The sequence below is a fragment of the Thermobia domestica genome, chromosome 7, assembly GCF_964235325.1.
Source record: "Thermobia domestica chromosome 7, izTheDome1.hap1.1, whole genome shotgun sequence".
Lineage (NCBI taxonomy): Eukaryota > Metazoa > Arthropoda > Insecta > Zygentoma > Lepismatidae > Thermobia > Thermobia domestica.
In genome coordinates, this window is record NC_137460.1 from 37048342 (window position 1) to 37063699 (window position 15358).

The 15358-nt window shown below is 35.4% G+C and overlaps 2 protein-coding genes across 3 annotated transcripts in view; one reads left to right on the top strand and one right to left on the bottom strand.

Moving 5' to 3' along the window:
- The window catches only part of LOC145690008 (uncharacterized), a 321281-nt gene extending 313193 nt beyond the window's left edge, over positions 1-8088 (top strand). Inside the window, exons 6-7 of the mRNA XM_081764485.1 lie at positions 1792-1916; positions 4131-8088. Of these exons, the coding sequence (XP_081620611.1) occupies positions 1792-1916; positions 4131-4222 (217 nt within the window). The 3' untranslated portion in view covers positions 4223-8088. The remainder of the gene's footprint in view (positions 1-1791; positions 1917-4130) is intronic.
- LOC145690007 (uncharacterized) overlaps positions 1-15358 on the bottom strand; it is an 865423-nt gene that overhangs the window by 826777 nt on the left and 23288 nt on the right. The gene's annotated exons all lie outside the window — the stretch shown is intronic.

Sequence of the window (15358 nt, forward strand, 5' to 3'; positions counted from 1 at the left end):
TACAGCAGACTTTCTATAATTCGGCCGTATACTACTAGTCCGACTAGACCGACTAGGACTAATTAGTGAGCGAGTACTGAAAAACCTTCCTCAAGTAATAATAATCATCTTAATAAGGTTCGTCCTACTCCCAAATGGGCAGCCTGCACAAGTCACTGGATCCGACAGTGCAAATGGTACCTCAGCCGTAATCTGGAATAGGCAGCGCAGGAAAGTCGACCCAATTCCTCGGGCATATTTCTCAAAATTACTAGTCTTGTAATGAACAAACTCCATGGCTCTGGATAAGTAGCTTAACAAATGAAACACAGTTCTGACCAGAGCAGAATGAAATATATTAAAAACTATACTTACAATGTGTTACAGTTTCAAGAGTGTTGGTGTCTGATGAAGAGGACGTTAGGTCCTTGAAACTGTAACACATTGTAAGTATAGTTTTTAATATATTTCATTCTGCTCTGGTCAGAACTGTGTTTTATTTGTTAAACTAGTCTTGTAATATTAGTGTAAAATTTTTCAAAATCAAATATTGTACAATAGAATATGACATGAAAACATGACAAATTAAAGATATCAGTAGTAGTATTAAGAAATTACTTTTACTATTATTGTACAATTTTTACTTCATATTTTACGAGTCGTAAAAAAAAAAGCATATTACAAGACTTGTTGCTTCGAAAAATAGGCCTCAGGAAGTTCTCAGCAATGGATTGGACTGCCAGGTTGTGGTCATACCATGGGATTCGGTACATTGCAAATCTGGGACGACTCCTGACGCCACAAAAGTACGAAGTGAACTAGTCTCAACATTCCGGACCTAACATTGGAGATGTAAGATGATTTCTATTCGCTATAGGAGTTCCCTCCACCAGTAGGTATGGCTTGGAGATGACTCTCAGTTAATCGCGTTAATTGATGTATCCCATTGCCCTTCTTCGGAAAGATTCTGTGTGTTCGGCATCCATATTTAACTGAGTGGCTACTGCAAGTACTGTAAACACAAGTCGGTTTAAAGCATTAAGAACTGGCCCTAAGGAGGGTGATAGCCCATTTCGTAACGGTAAAGTGGTGAAGGCGGGCTTCCTTAAACATGCACAACTTTCCTGTAATCTAACACAATCTGGTTGGATATCTGTCGATTTGTGAAAGTCTTCTGTATATATAGAGCAAAATTTGTGCAGAGTATGCATTCACTAAGAAATAATTACAAGACAATATGAAAAAAAAGAGTTCAATATTTAATGATGATCTATTAGATATTCATTTTTCTGGTATTTAGTAGTATGAAGTGAAATATCGAATAGTACCGATTTTCTAGACTGCAGAAAAAAAATCGCCCTCCATTTAGATAATCAGTTTTCTAGTGTTAGTACAGCGAGGTGACATATCAAATAATGAGTTTCCTGATTCCAGGAAAAAGTCGCCTTCCACTTATATCAACGTTTTCTTGGTATTCGGTACTGTGAGGTGAAATATGTGTTCATATATATTTCATGAAATGTATGTTATAATCTGTTCACACTTGTCAAAATCATAATTAGGCAACGTAAGGACGATACTGTACCTGATTCATTGTGATTGTATCAGAAATGCAAAACTACAACAGTCCGGAAACTTTTCGACTACTCCTCGTGTATATATATAATCTCTGGACGTATTACTTTGCGTTAAACGCTAATAATGTTGCAGAATTTATCATTGCAGTAGTCTCAATTAAACACATGGTTATCTCAATGATTCACATTCTCACACTAAAATAATAATAATAATAATGTGATGTTTCTTCTGCAGAGACAACGACAGATCTAGCCTCAACTGTGCTTCCATGCTGAAGGGTGGATGGTGGTGGAAGTCCTGTGGTCGAGGGCTTAATGGACTGTACCTGAACGATCCACAAGATTTAACAGCTAGACAAGGTAAGATACGAAGAGTCAAATAAATCACAATACTTTCACGTAATTCAATAAAATGTACTGCAATTTTAAAGACACTTGCTACAAATTCAGATAATTAATTCTGTTAATATAGATATAATGTATTATAGGGAGCTAGCTTGTTTATCAGCGGGGGCTGAGGTAAAGGGGGAAAAAATTTCAAGAATACTCTGGCAATACTCCCTTACCCTCCTTCTATATGTCAGCGTTGCCAGGGTTAAAAATTTGTCACATGAATGTCATTCTGAAGAGAGTGTGAGATGGTTATTTGTTGTGTGCTGTTGTGGTTGCGGTTTTGTTGCTTATTATTCATTTGACAATGGCTTCACAGCGTAAGAGAGGGCAAACTATACACAGCGAAGCTAGAGAAGTAATAAGGAAGGCCATAGTGCAGTGCGACGAAGAAGCGGGGGAGAAAAAAACTGAAGCATTTGTTATCACAGCCTAATTTGCGTGTGTCCACGTATACAGGAATCTTCGATAGGGATTGCATAATTGCATAAAATCTTTGAATTAAGTGAGTATTAGCTGAATTTTTTGACAACGCACTGGCAACCCTGCCCAGGACCGTCGAGTGACCGTTTCTTGGCGACGGGGTGGGGAACCTCCCAATCAACTCTGAATTCCTCAGCCTCGCATTAAAGTTAGCTCCCTATAATACCTACATATGTTAAAATATTATATTTAATATTTAGTATCAAACAAAGTTACGAATATTAAAGTTTCTATATGTTAATTTTGTAGTAAATACAACGTACTACTCAGTAAAGTAGTCCAATTACCGTGTTACCTTGGAATACGAACTTAATCCGTTCCGGAACCAAGTTCGAGTTCCAGGGCAATTTTTCTCCTCTAAAATAAAAGAAACTGGATAAATCGGTTTCTGTATCCTAATAAAAATACAAATTAATAATATTGAAAATCACAAAAAAAAAAAAAAATGTATTTACCTTAAAAAGGAATAATGGCGCGTGTGTCATCCCAGAATTTGAAAGATGAGTCTACAAGATAACATCACGAGATTGCTTTTTTAGTGGTACTGGTTGTCTGTATTCTTTGGTACCGAAATACCGAAAGCTTGTAGTTAAACTGGTCGTGAGGTCTTTTGAAAACCGATGATCAAAAGTGGTTTGATGTCGGTGACCTTTTTGAACTTTTCTCAAACGTTCAATTGATGTTACCATTGAATAAATTAACTCATCTGTCAACAGGACCTATATTAGGCTGCCACTTCTCAACGACTGATACGCACAAATAAACATAAATAATATGGTGGGCATTCGAATTCCGCGGAAAAATTTGTTAGAATTTATAATTGGAGTTTCTAGGAGGTTCGGATTCAGGAGGCACTACTGTATTTAATTTTTTAAAATTATTTTTTTAAATGCCATCTAAGATAAGAAAAGGTTTCTTAAGATACTATTTTAAGTGAGTTTTTTTCTTTTTGTTGACACTTTAGCAGCTTCTCATATCGTATCAACATCTAAGGAAGCTGGAAATGCGGCAGAGATAGCGTGCAGACGAAAACATTTAAAATATACATGCTTAAAAGAGGACCATATTTTCATTCCCTTTGCTGTTGAAACAATGGCTGTTTTCAGCAAAGAGGCAAAGAATCTAGTGAAACAAATTGGTTCACGGCTGGTTGCGAAAACAGGAGATCCGCGGAGCAAACAATTTTTAATAGAGACTTAGTTTAGCAATTCAGCGGGGAAACGCAACTTGTATTTTTAAATTATTCTTTTCTGATCCTATTATGGAAGAAGTTTTTTTTTCTTTTTTTTTTTATCTTAAATAGTTATAGGGGACACAACTTGTATTTTTAAATAATTCCCCTCTTCCACACGATATTCCTTTTCCATTTACGATTTTTTGTTCTTTCTTGTGTATTTGGTTCCACATAAGAGAAATAACAATAAACTGACTACACACTAAAGAAATTAGACAGGTTGGCTAGAGGTGAATATGGTCATTTTTATGTGAGAGAGATATGTGAGGTTGTCATGCATGGCGCTGTACGATGATAAAAGTGGCAGAACTGAAAGAACAGAATTGTTTTATTATATACTGTATACATGAAGCTTACGTTAGTATGAATAAATTTTATGAGTGTAAGAAAATAACTTTTCTATTTCTAATAATAATAATTATTATTATTACTTTCAAATACTAAACTTTACCCTTTTTTATTTTCAGGCATTGTTTGGTTCAGATGGAGAGGATGGGACTACACACTAAAACGAGCTAGTATGATGATAAAACCAAGGAGCACCTTCAACAATCCATAAAAGAAAAAAAAAAATCATTTCACCACCAATTTCAATCAACATCGAAAACATCAAAAGGCGCCCCAAAGTTGATTTTAGTATTATATTATTATTATTACCATCATTATCAACTTTTTTTTAAGAAAGAAAAAAGGAACCAAAAATCACCCAACAACTCCATTACGAGAGCAAATAAGTTAAATAGGAAGACAATATGCTCTTAACTTTTTTTTTTAATCCTCAGAAAGAATTTAACAAGAAATATGGTGAAAAATCTGCTGGTGATTGGTGTCTTGTTGGTAGACAAAACAACATCATCCACTCGTGCAACACAGCAGAAGTACCTTAAAAAGGGGTATAATAATAATAATAATGGTGCTCAACCTGAAACTCAGGTGATTAACGTAAATATTGTTGTAACTTCGAAACGAAAAAAAATGTTTTTTTTTAAAAAAAAACGAACTGATGATCAGTTACCTGAACTTTAAAAAAAAAAGTTGGTAACAAGAAAGCAAAAATAATAAATAACTACTAGCCACACGTTAAGATTGGTGCAAGTAGATTAATAAACATAAAATAACAAAAACTATCACGTAAAAAAATTACAAATAATTAATTACATGTGAACTGTTAATCATCTGGCATTAATGGGAAAACCTCCTTTAAGAAGTGTCCATAATGAAAAATTGAGAGTTGATGTTGCTAAATACTTCAGCCTATGGTAATCGGTTACTACTATATTTTTTTTGTACATGTAGTTGTTAAGTAAACTTTCAGATTTTATCTGATTTTTTACTGCACCTATCTACCCTATATATTATGCACTACTTCTGAATATATGAAATCACGAGGATATTCTTGAAGACCCTACCACTAAGTTAAAAAAAAAAAAGAAAAGAAAAGAAATATTTTCTACTAGAACTTCCTTTTTCCTTGACTCACTAACACTGTCACCTTAAAAGGTGATACTATCTACTATAAACGAGAACACTTTACTGGAACTGGAAAACATTCTCATAAGAGAAATGTTGCGTTACAGTCAACTCCTGTGAAATTTGGACACACGAAAATTAAACTAATTAAAAGCAGAAAAACACTCCGGAAGAAAATTCATATTCAAACACTAGAATTACCTCCGACATAGGTACTTCCGAAATTGAGATTGCAGCATACTTTAACAGGTATTATGTTTACCGTCAAAACGCTTACCATCAATCTAATTTTCTAAAAATTATGCTACGAACACTAAATCCATCCTTAAAACATACAATTGTTGTTCCTAATACACAAGCACGTCTGTTTTTTTTTCTTTCTTTTTTTTAACTAGTTGAATAATAATAACACAAGAAATTACCTAGAACTGGATATTACTGACAATATATTTACTATAGCTCGACTTCTATGATTGATATCTAATGAGAAAATGGTGATTTTTCCCCCATTAATAAAGCTGACAATCATGTACTGGCATTTAGTTACAGCAATTTATCTAAAATTATTATTTCTTGCTGCTGCCCTCTCCGTTTGACTATATAAATTTTGTTGGAGTATTTTTTAACTTCGTACTTACCAAGTTTATCGATCAAGTCATAATGTAGACTATTCACTACTCAAAAAGTTGATCCCTCTTCTATATATTATTAACAGCGTATTTAGTTTCGTTTAACCAGGTTGTTCTATAAAAGTATGGTTAATACAGTTACGGAGAATGTAGAATTATATATATATATAGAGAGAGAGATCGATATATTTCAACATCATCTTGCGTGTCCTCATACATGTGTGTGTGTGTGTTTATATAACCATCTGTATGCAGAAACGCATTATCATATTTCTCAAACATTTACTCTTTATAGTATAAATAAATATATATACATAAATTTTAATATATTTATATCGTCATTCGACCCCATTATTCTTGTACGTAATCTATATCAATCCTGGTTCTTCACATCTCACATACTCATTCATAATTAATATATTCTCATCACATTTTATTGTTATAAAAGACAAATTTTTGAAATATACCTCATGTACAAATATTGTAGTAACAAGAACTGTGTTAGTTGTTAGGGACTAGTGTAGTAGATTACGCCAAATGCAATAATAGTGAAGTGCTTTAAAATTCACAATTCCTACAAGTTAATCTACTTATTACCTATTAAATAAGTAAACAAGTCATTTCATTCGGTCCATACTAAAATTACTATCATTTTTTACACAAGCTTCTTATTGTACTTTATATCACGATTCGAATTTATCATATTAAAGAATCAAGTGCATCGATTAATGTACGGTATATACGTATTTTTTCAGTTCCATTTGAGGCTTTTAAAGCAACAGAAAAATACGACCATCTTGAACCACTTAAATTCATTTTTGTTATGTATGTAAATACAAATTCACAAGTTAGACCTCCCTGCAGATGATAGGGCTAGATAATATTCTATTAAACCGTTTTTCCATTGAAACAAAGTTCGTTTGCTTTAAAGTATTACAATATATGTAACACATCAATTATATATTCACATTTGTTAATATTAATGTATTAATCTCGACTTCAACTTCGTCAGATTTAAAGAATTGTTTAACATAATATGTACTTAAAGGTAGTTTATATCATGTTCCTAAGAATAGGTAAAACAATTTGCAAAATCGACGTCAGTGTAAAGTGATTACACTACCCATTTGTGTCGAATTCCTGCTACCAAAAGAATGGCCCACTCCATATATCAATTGTTATGTTAAAAAATATCCACTTTACGATGGCGAATTAACTGAACAAAAGACTGCACCATAAACAACTCATCTATGCATGTCTGAACGCGTTTATCAGTGACTGTTGCACAAATTTTTCATTGCTTTAAAGCAATATTACTTATGTCTACTAAAGAGAAACATACGTTAATTTAAGAAAAATATATAAATCAAGGAAGAACCATTAATCATTTACGTAGCTCATTCATTATATTACGAATTTAACTTACATCTTAAGAAGTTTAATCACTGTGAAATTAAAATACCGCCAATTTTACAGTAAGTATGTAATATCTTCAAATAGATAAAAGATAATCGAAATGGATCAAAAGCGTCCTAGACAATATTATTTTGCATGAGGTATCGTTATCACGAGTCACCTACTAGTTTTCCCCGTTTGCAGCCATTTAGAAACACGAAAATAAATTACGATTTTCTAAATGGCTGGAAATTGAAAGCAGATAAGTGAATCGTGATAACGGTATCTCATATAAAATAATACTGTCTAGGGTGCTCTTGTTCCACATTTCGATTATCATTTATCTATTTGAAAATATTCACATAATTACTGTAAAATTCGCAGTATTTTAATTTCGCAGTGATTAGCCCTCTTAAGTCTTCCCACATAACACAGAACTTTTTTTTAAATAAAGCTACACTGCTGGAACAGTCACAAACAAAAAAAAAATACGATGAACAAGCCAGCATCATCTAAAAACAACAAAACATTGCTAATTAAACAATGATTTCATTCAGAAGTAGTGCAAATCCCTTCCTAATTCTTAGCCCTTTGTTTTCCTTTTCTTTTTCCACCTCCGAAATAACATTCCTTATAATGGTACCATTTCTGTCAAGACCTCCTGTTTCTCTTTTGGGGTGGGGATTTGGTATTGTAGCAAGTACGCTGGTTAAATTACCCAATTAAATGTGAGTGCTGAATGCCAATGTCAATTCTACGATAATGACCTGATCTAAATACTCAACACATTTTGTTTATAGGAACAAAAATTCTGGAAATGGTGAATGTCTTCCTGTAGTTTAAAGGGGCTATTCTTAATTTTTTTCAAAACAAATTTACGGTTGTTGTATATATTGTCGAAGTTGTATAAAGTTTCATTTTTATAAAAAAAATAATACTTAAGTGTTTTATTTAATGTTACTTCCTCACAATACCTAGAAGAAATCATAATCCTACTGTTATGGTGCTATACTGATGTTCTGATTACTTTATCATACATATAGAAATAGTTGTATACGCTGTTAGTATACACATCTTAGGTCTCGCAAGTAATTTTGGTGTATTCTTGCAAACGTACCTTCAGCTATCAAATATTAGAACTACTATATTAATATGAATATTACTAAAATTAACATTGACCTTGAATTTCTACAGCTAAACTCCTAGTGCAAACTTAGGGGGCCAAGACCTACCAGCCAGCATGTGACACTTGTGTCTTTGGGGTAATATGTGGTTGCCGTTAATATCTTTCTAGATCGAAATTCTTTCAAGTAACTCACCAATTGTCCTCATGACGCTGGGTGACACAATTTGTATCGATAAAATCCATCTTTCTACTGACCATACACGACTCTGCTTGACTTCATTGTTCTCACGAGAAACGGTATTTCAGTGCGGCACGGGTGTAGACTGATCATGTTTTGTTACATTTCCTAATTAGCTACAGTTACCATAAAGAACTACAAACTGCTCACTATAATAATCATCATACATATAAATAAACCATACATAAACGATATCTTCAAACATGTATATAAATCAGACTTTAAATAACATATCCCAAATGCAACCATGTTGTTTATCTATACAAATGATACCACAGATTATTCCATTTCTTATTGTTATCCAACTGAGCAACCCCGGGTTAGAAACATACTTATAATCTATTCTGTTTCGTTCTAGTTCATCCATTAACACCCACTATTTCGTTTAATACAAAATTCACTCAAAATGTATCATTCTTCTGCATCCTGTTACATTTTTTTTCAAAATAAGTAAATAAACGTCGAAATTTCGCTGACTGCTGTCAGTACGGTCAAGACATAGATAAGAAAAGGATTTATGGGAAAAAAAATGGGCAGAAAGAGCAACTGAGCCGAGAATCGAACTTGGTTTCTGGCTTACCGTGCTGTTGGACCAACTTTTCAGTCGGTTCCCTCAACATTCAGACATTCTTCACTAGCGAGGTCAGTGCTCAGACACTCATACTAGAATTTTGAGTTTACTTCTATAGCGAAAATAAAAAAGATACTTCGCATTTCTCATAAATATCTTCCATTCTTCCACCAAACTTTCTAATCGCACTTGAAGTTAGCGTTTTAAACCTGAGCTTCCATGAACGGAGTTCAGTCTTACGGGACCCATTGAAGACTGAACTCCGTTCTTTCAGTTCTTGGTTTATTTAGATGTAATTCACAATCGCGACAAAATTTACGGAAAAGAAATCTGATTTTTCCCAACGAATAATATATAAACAAACACAACGTATTTTATTATGAAATTACAAAACATTTACCTAATAAAAATTCTTGCACAAATCAAAAATGCCTTTCCTGAAACTTTAATCTGTAACTTTAGTCGCACGATGAAAAGTTTCGTGACATATGAAAAGAAAAAATCACAATGACACATTCACTGAAAAAGGGTGGATGTATGTACACTCATGTCCAAAATTATTGTCTCATGTCTATAAATATGTTGTAGGAATATAATTTGATAACGAATTCGCCCGGTATTTCTTATAATGTTAGTATGTGCATAATCGACAAAGACATGTATGTGGCCAATTTCATGTCAAAAGAGCAGTAAATAAGAACAATAAAACAAAAATAAAACTTTCTTGTCCATTTAGCAACATTTTGTTTCACTCATTCTAATTTTCGTATTTATAATTCTTTTCCTATGAAATTTACCACAAATATACATTTCCCGATTATACACATAGTATCAGTATTAAAAGTACCCTACAAAGTCATTATCAAATTATATTCTTACAAGAAGACATTTATAGATATGCGACAATCATTTTGGACATGAGTGTACATGAATCTGCCTGCGGTATATTTACAACATATGTTTAGGAAAAAACTCAACAGTATTAAGTAATTCATTTCACTTCTCCAAACGCTTTATTTCATCAATATTCGCATGCCTTCAAACACTTTAGTCGTCTTAGCTTCAAGCTCGTTTAGAATGATCTTTATTATCCTAGTTTTTTTTTTTTTTTTTTCCTCTTTCTTTCGTCGTTGATTTGTCGCTTTTGCAGAAAAAGTACGAGCACTCTGTGCATAATAAATCATAGAATTTCTTATGCATAATTTCTCACGGCTACCCGAAAAAGGTACTGTATCGTATACAAATCTGCGTGCTACTAAAGTTTGTTCTTTTAAATTATCTGCTACACATTGCGCATTGATTGAAAATCATATTTCTAGCTTTTAATTTTCATGAGAGAAAATCAAGATTATTTTAACATTTTAAAATCATTTTACTCTGAAGTATCCACGTTCTTTAGCCAAAAGTTATCCAAACACTGACTAGTTCTTGAATACTGACTCATAATTGTTTTACATTTTGGATTCAAACAAAACTTTTTGAACTGCAAAACAACTCCATCTGTCCTACTTCAATCTAACCAATTATTTTCAACTAGTTAAGTTAAAAGAGACTTGCACGGAATTCACTCTAATATCAGATTCTGCAAAAACATTAAGATACAAACATAAAAGAGCTCTAGTCAATTTATAACTTAATGACGACTTATTAACAGAAAATTAGTTACTTACCAATAAATCTTCCCGTGGACATTGGCGCCCGAAGGGGAGGGCAGGGTGGGGCTCGGGCCCCCTCTGGCTCACGAAAATATACATGTAATATAGAAAACCACGTATATTAAATACCAGAAATAATACAGCAACCATAGAGATGAGCCCCTCCCTAGAAAATTTTCTTTTACACAATAACACACTGAGCAAAGCTATGGGATGTTATTTAAAAAAAAAAAAAAAAAAAAACACTATCACGTTACAGTTTCGGCTATATAACATAGCCGAAACTATAACGTGATTTTTTTTTTTTTTACACGCATTATCACATAGCCTTGCTCAGTGTGTTATTGTGTATTAGTACAAAATGGAAACAAGGCCTTATGGAATAGTTATAGAAAATTTTCTTCGGGCGCCCCTGCCCGTGGGTAAACTAAACACTCTCCATGAGTATCGGAACAAGCTAGTTCCTTCTTCAGTGGTACGGTAAGAAGGATAGAAACGGCTAAGAGAAAAAAGGTGTGGAAAAGAAACACAACAGAATAAATATAACATAAAGGATGCTATAAATACCATGGGCAAAGTACAGTGTGAAAGAATGAGCTCAGCTGAATCCTCTGTGGCAAAAATCTGTAATCTGTACTCTGCAATTTGAGCAAAAATCCAAAATGCCCACATCCATTGTTGGTTAACATTTCTTAAAGGCAGTATATGCAGCAAAATCAATGTCAACGCTTCTACAGGAATAAAATTTCTTCATTTTCCATATCAATTTGTATACATGATTCAAAGAACTCAAGAGTACTGGTTGTACAAACTAATTTGGCATCACAATTTTTAACACGTCCGATCAAGTATTGTAAAGAAATGGACTGAAAGGAAAGTCAATCTGAAATTCAATAAGGAAAGGTTCTTCTGAAGAAAGTGCTTTAAAGAATATACGAGGGTCATTTAACTCGAAATGCCAACAGTTGTGAAATGGAATGTAGTGAATCACTCACCTCAAGAAGCTTACAGTTCTTCGATGTAGTCTCCGCCAGCCAGTTGAACCCTTCGCCAGATGTCTGGTAACCGCTGAATGCCTGTCAAAGCCCCACTTTGTGAGAGGGTGTTGATATTGCGCCCTAAGGCACGAATAATGCTGGGAATGTCTCTGAAATGTTTGCCCCTGAGAGGTTCTTTCATTTTTCGGAAAAGATCAAAATCACAGGGGCTCATATCCGGAGAGTATGGATAGTGCTCCAGTACCTCCCAACCCCATCGTCGTAACAGAGTCTGTACTGGATTGGTTGTATGGCATCTGGCATTGTCGTGTAGGAGAATTGGTCCAGACTTCAAGAGGCGTGGACGTTTGCGCCGCAATGCTGGTCGCAAATGGTGATTGAGGTATGAAGCATAGTATGCAGCATTGACGGTAACGCCCGGTGGAAGTTGATGTGATACGATAATGCCTTATCATCACCTTCACGTTTGCTGGCTCTTGCCTAAGCTTTTTCGGTCGTGGACATTCTGGATGGTGCCATTCCAGGCTCGTAGGATGTTCCCCACGTTTCGTCACTTGCAATAATGCGGTGCAAGAAGTAATCATCTTCCTCATTGTTACGTTGAAGGTGTAAGGGCGCACACTCCCACCTATCCCACTTTCGAACCTCGGTCAGAGCATGGGGTACCCATCTGGCTGCAATTTTCCGCATGCCAAGATCTTGCGTTGCGGAACACTGATCCGGAAGAAATGTTCAGATCCTGCGCCAATTCGTCCATAGTCTTGCAAGATGAATTTCGTCCATAGCCGTTCGCATATGTCCTTCACCGTGCATTTTGTCTGTTGACTGTCGTCCCGCCTGAAATGCTGCAACCCATCTCGCCACTGTCCGATATGGTAGAGCAGCTTCACCACAGGCCTCTACCAATCCTTCGTGAATCGTCCTAGCATATCGCCTCGTGCCACACGCTGTTCTGCACGCGTGAACATTGCGTTAGGGCGGTATTTCACACAACAGTCACTTTAACAATGTCTACTCGCCACACACACCGTAATAGGGGACGGCAGCAGCGCTGAACTGACTCGTACACATCCACGCAACACACTACGTTCGTCATTTGTCTCCTGCCCACACAACACTCCAATCGTAGCAGTATTGCCAGTTCGAGTTAAATGGCCTTCGTACATCTAGGAATAAGCAATTTATCTTTTTCCAACATACCTAACACGATCTGATAGCTCGAAAAGCTATTTTTATCCTTTCTGAGGCCTTGAATATGCAATAAAATATACGGATAAATGACAATGGCTCGCTGCGCAATACTACTATTTTCAAACTAACATAGAACAAAACCTTACTGGAAAATTTTCTGAGCCTCTATAGGCGTGTACTCAGTACGGCATGCTGGAACATCCTTAAATAAATAATACAGAGCTCCTAGAAACTCAATGATTTTACAGCGCATTCACTGGTATCTGACTATTCTTTTTTAAGTTTAAAAGTAACAGCTCTTCTTTGGAAGCAATTAAATGAAGAGCTGTAGAACGCCCTAAAGCCACCGATGTCAAATAACGCGTACACACTTGCACTTTCACGGTACTCCAGAATCACACATTTATGTCTCCTTCAACAGCTGAATTAGTTCATTTCTAAAGTATGGTGATAACACACAAACTAAAGTGTATGCCATTTTGTCACGTTGAAGCTACATTTTCCCGCCAATCTCACTGCTTGGGAACATAAGTGATACTTTCACATCTTTAGCAGCAGTGCGCATTAACGTATGCCACTACAGTACACTTTGAATATGTGATAATAATTTTGCTTTAATACTGTTACCTTTTGCTAAGAATCCCTGTACACTATTTCATCCCCGAACTCGTACGCAGTTGCATCGTAGAATCTAAATTTGAGCACGCATTATCACCAGAAATACAGAAAGAAAAGGTTGAGGTACATGTAGAATAACACTCCAAGCCAAAAGGTACTGGCTTGTTTTCCTGATTCACGAAGACAACTGTTCCTAATATTGAAACGGACGTGGCATCTGCATACTGTAAACTTCTGCTTATGCAGGTATAGGTAGAGCAAATTATAGTCCGGAATCTTTTTCTCCCACTACGAAGTTTTATTACAAAAATCCTATAAAGAGTATATTACAAAGTCACTATAATAAAAGTTCACTAATACTTGGGTAAAATATGGTATCCCAAAGCCAGAGCAGCCTAGAAAAGGATCTCCACAAAACTTCGATCAAGCAATATCGAGTCGAATTAGGATCCCTCAATGCTCCACGCAAGCAGATGGGAGTTGAAGGCCACAAAGCCCCGAACAAGCTAGGTGGCTGAAATTAGGAGTTCCACAGAGTTTCGAGCAAACGAAATGGGCAGGAAAGAAGGTCTAGAGCTCCGAGCAAGCTAAGGCTTTGGGTTAGGTTCCTCTCAAAGCTCCAGGTAAGCTAAGAGTGTAGGTGACCAACCGTAGACTGATACCTGTCGCTGAAATCTTGGTTATATAGGTGGCACTTATGACCCTTCGTCGTCACGTGACCAGTGCACAGTGGGCCAGAATCAGAATCTGACTGGAAAAAAAGTAGTTTTGGCAAATACGTCTAATCTACATTCGAACAGCACAGTTGTGTTAAGTAATAAATAAAGTTTCTTGCTGCGTATCAGTAAACACGGATAACAGCATATAGTGGCGGCAGCAGCACTTCAAAATTGATAGTTCATTATCTGTTTTATAGCGCGCTGAATTGGGGTAGTATGAACGTAAGGTTTGCGGTTTAATTGCGCATGTGAAAAGGCAACGAACGATCGCAAAATAAGCTATGAGTAAAGGTATGTATATGTACTTGCTGTTTGACTAAAGTTTTGATTGATTGGTTTATGTTGCTGTTCTGTAGAAGCATTTCTAGAGAGTCGAAGTATCCACGTATTGAAGAACTGCTATTGGAAATTGAAATTGAGATTTAAAAATGTACGTTCATGTCTGTATTGAGATCTTTCGTCATGATGTAGTTTGATATATGTATTTTGAAATACAGTTGTGATCTACTGCCCGTTCTTGCCCGATTTTTATATTTATCGTCTTTTCAAAGTTAGTTGTAGCGAGCCGGATACGCTCTTCGTGACGTGAAGAACCTGTACGAGGTATTGCGTTCTAAACCATCACTTTATAATTATGATACGAACAGTTATGGATTATAAATTCTTTCTGTGGATGTTCTTCGCAGTGTGAGAGTGACTTTAAGTGCCTTCAAAGTGATTTCGAGAAGCGTTGGAAGCTGTGTAATAGAATGACTGATAAATTTTTATCCAAATAAAATGATTGGTTGGAAAAGGACATATTAAGTTCTCTGATAAAATATTTACTGGTTTCAAAACGATCTCTTGAAGCCAAGAGCATAGGCCTTTGACAAGCAAATTAGGCAGACCCAGTAAACTCTTCGAAGATCCGGAAACAAAGTCGAAGAAAAAACTTGTACAACCACTCGTTACAAAGCATTCTGTGTAAGAGCTGGTGTTGGCTACCCAATGTTCATTGAGAGCTGCTGGAAAAAGAGATGTCGCGGTTGTATTAGGAGAAATCACTCAAACGACATCTAAGGGAGCAACGAAAATCAAAAAGGCTT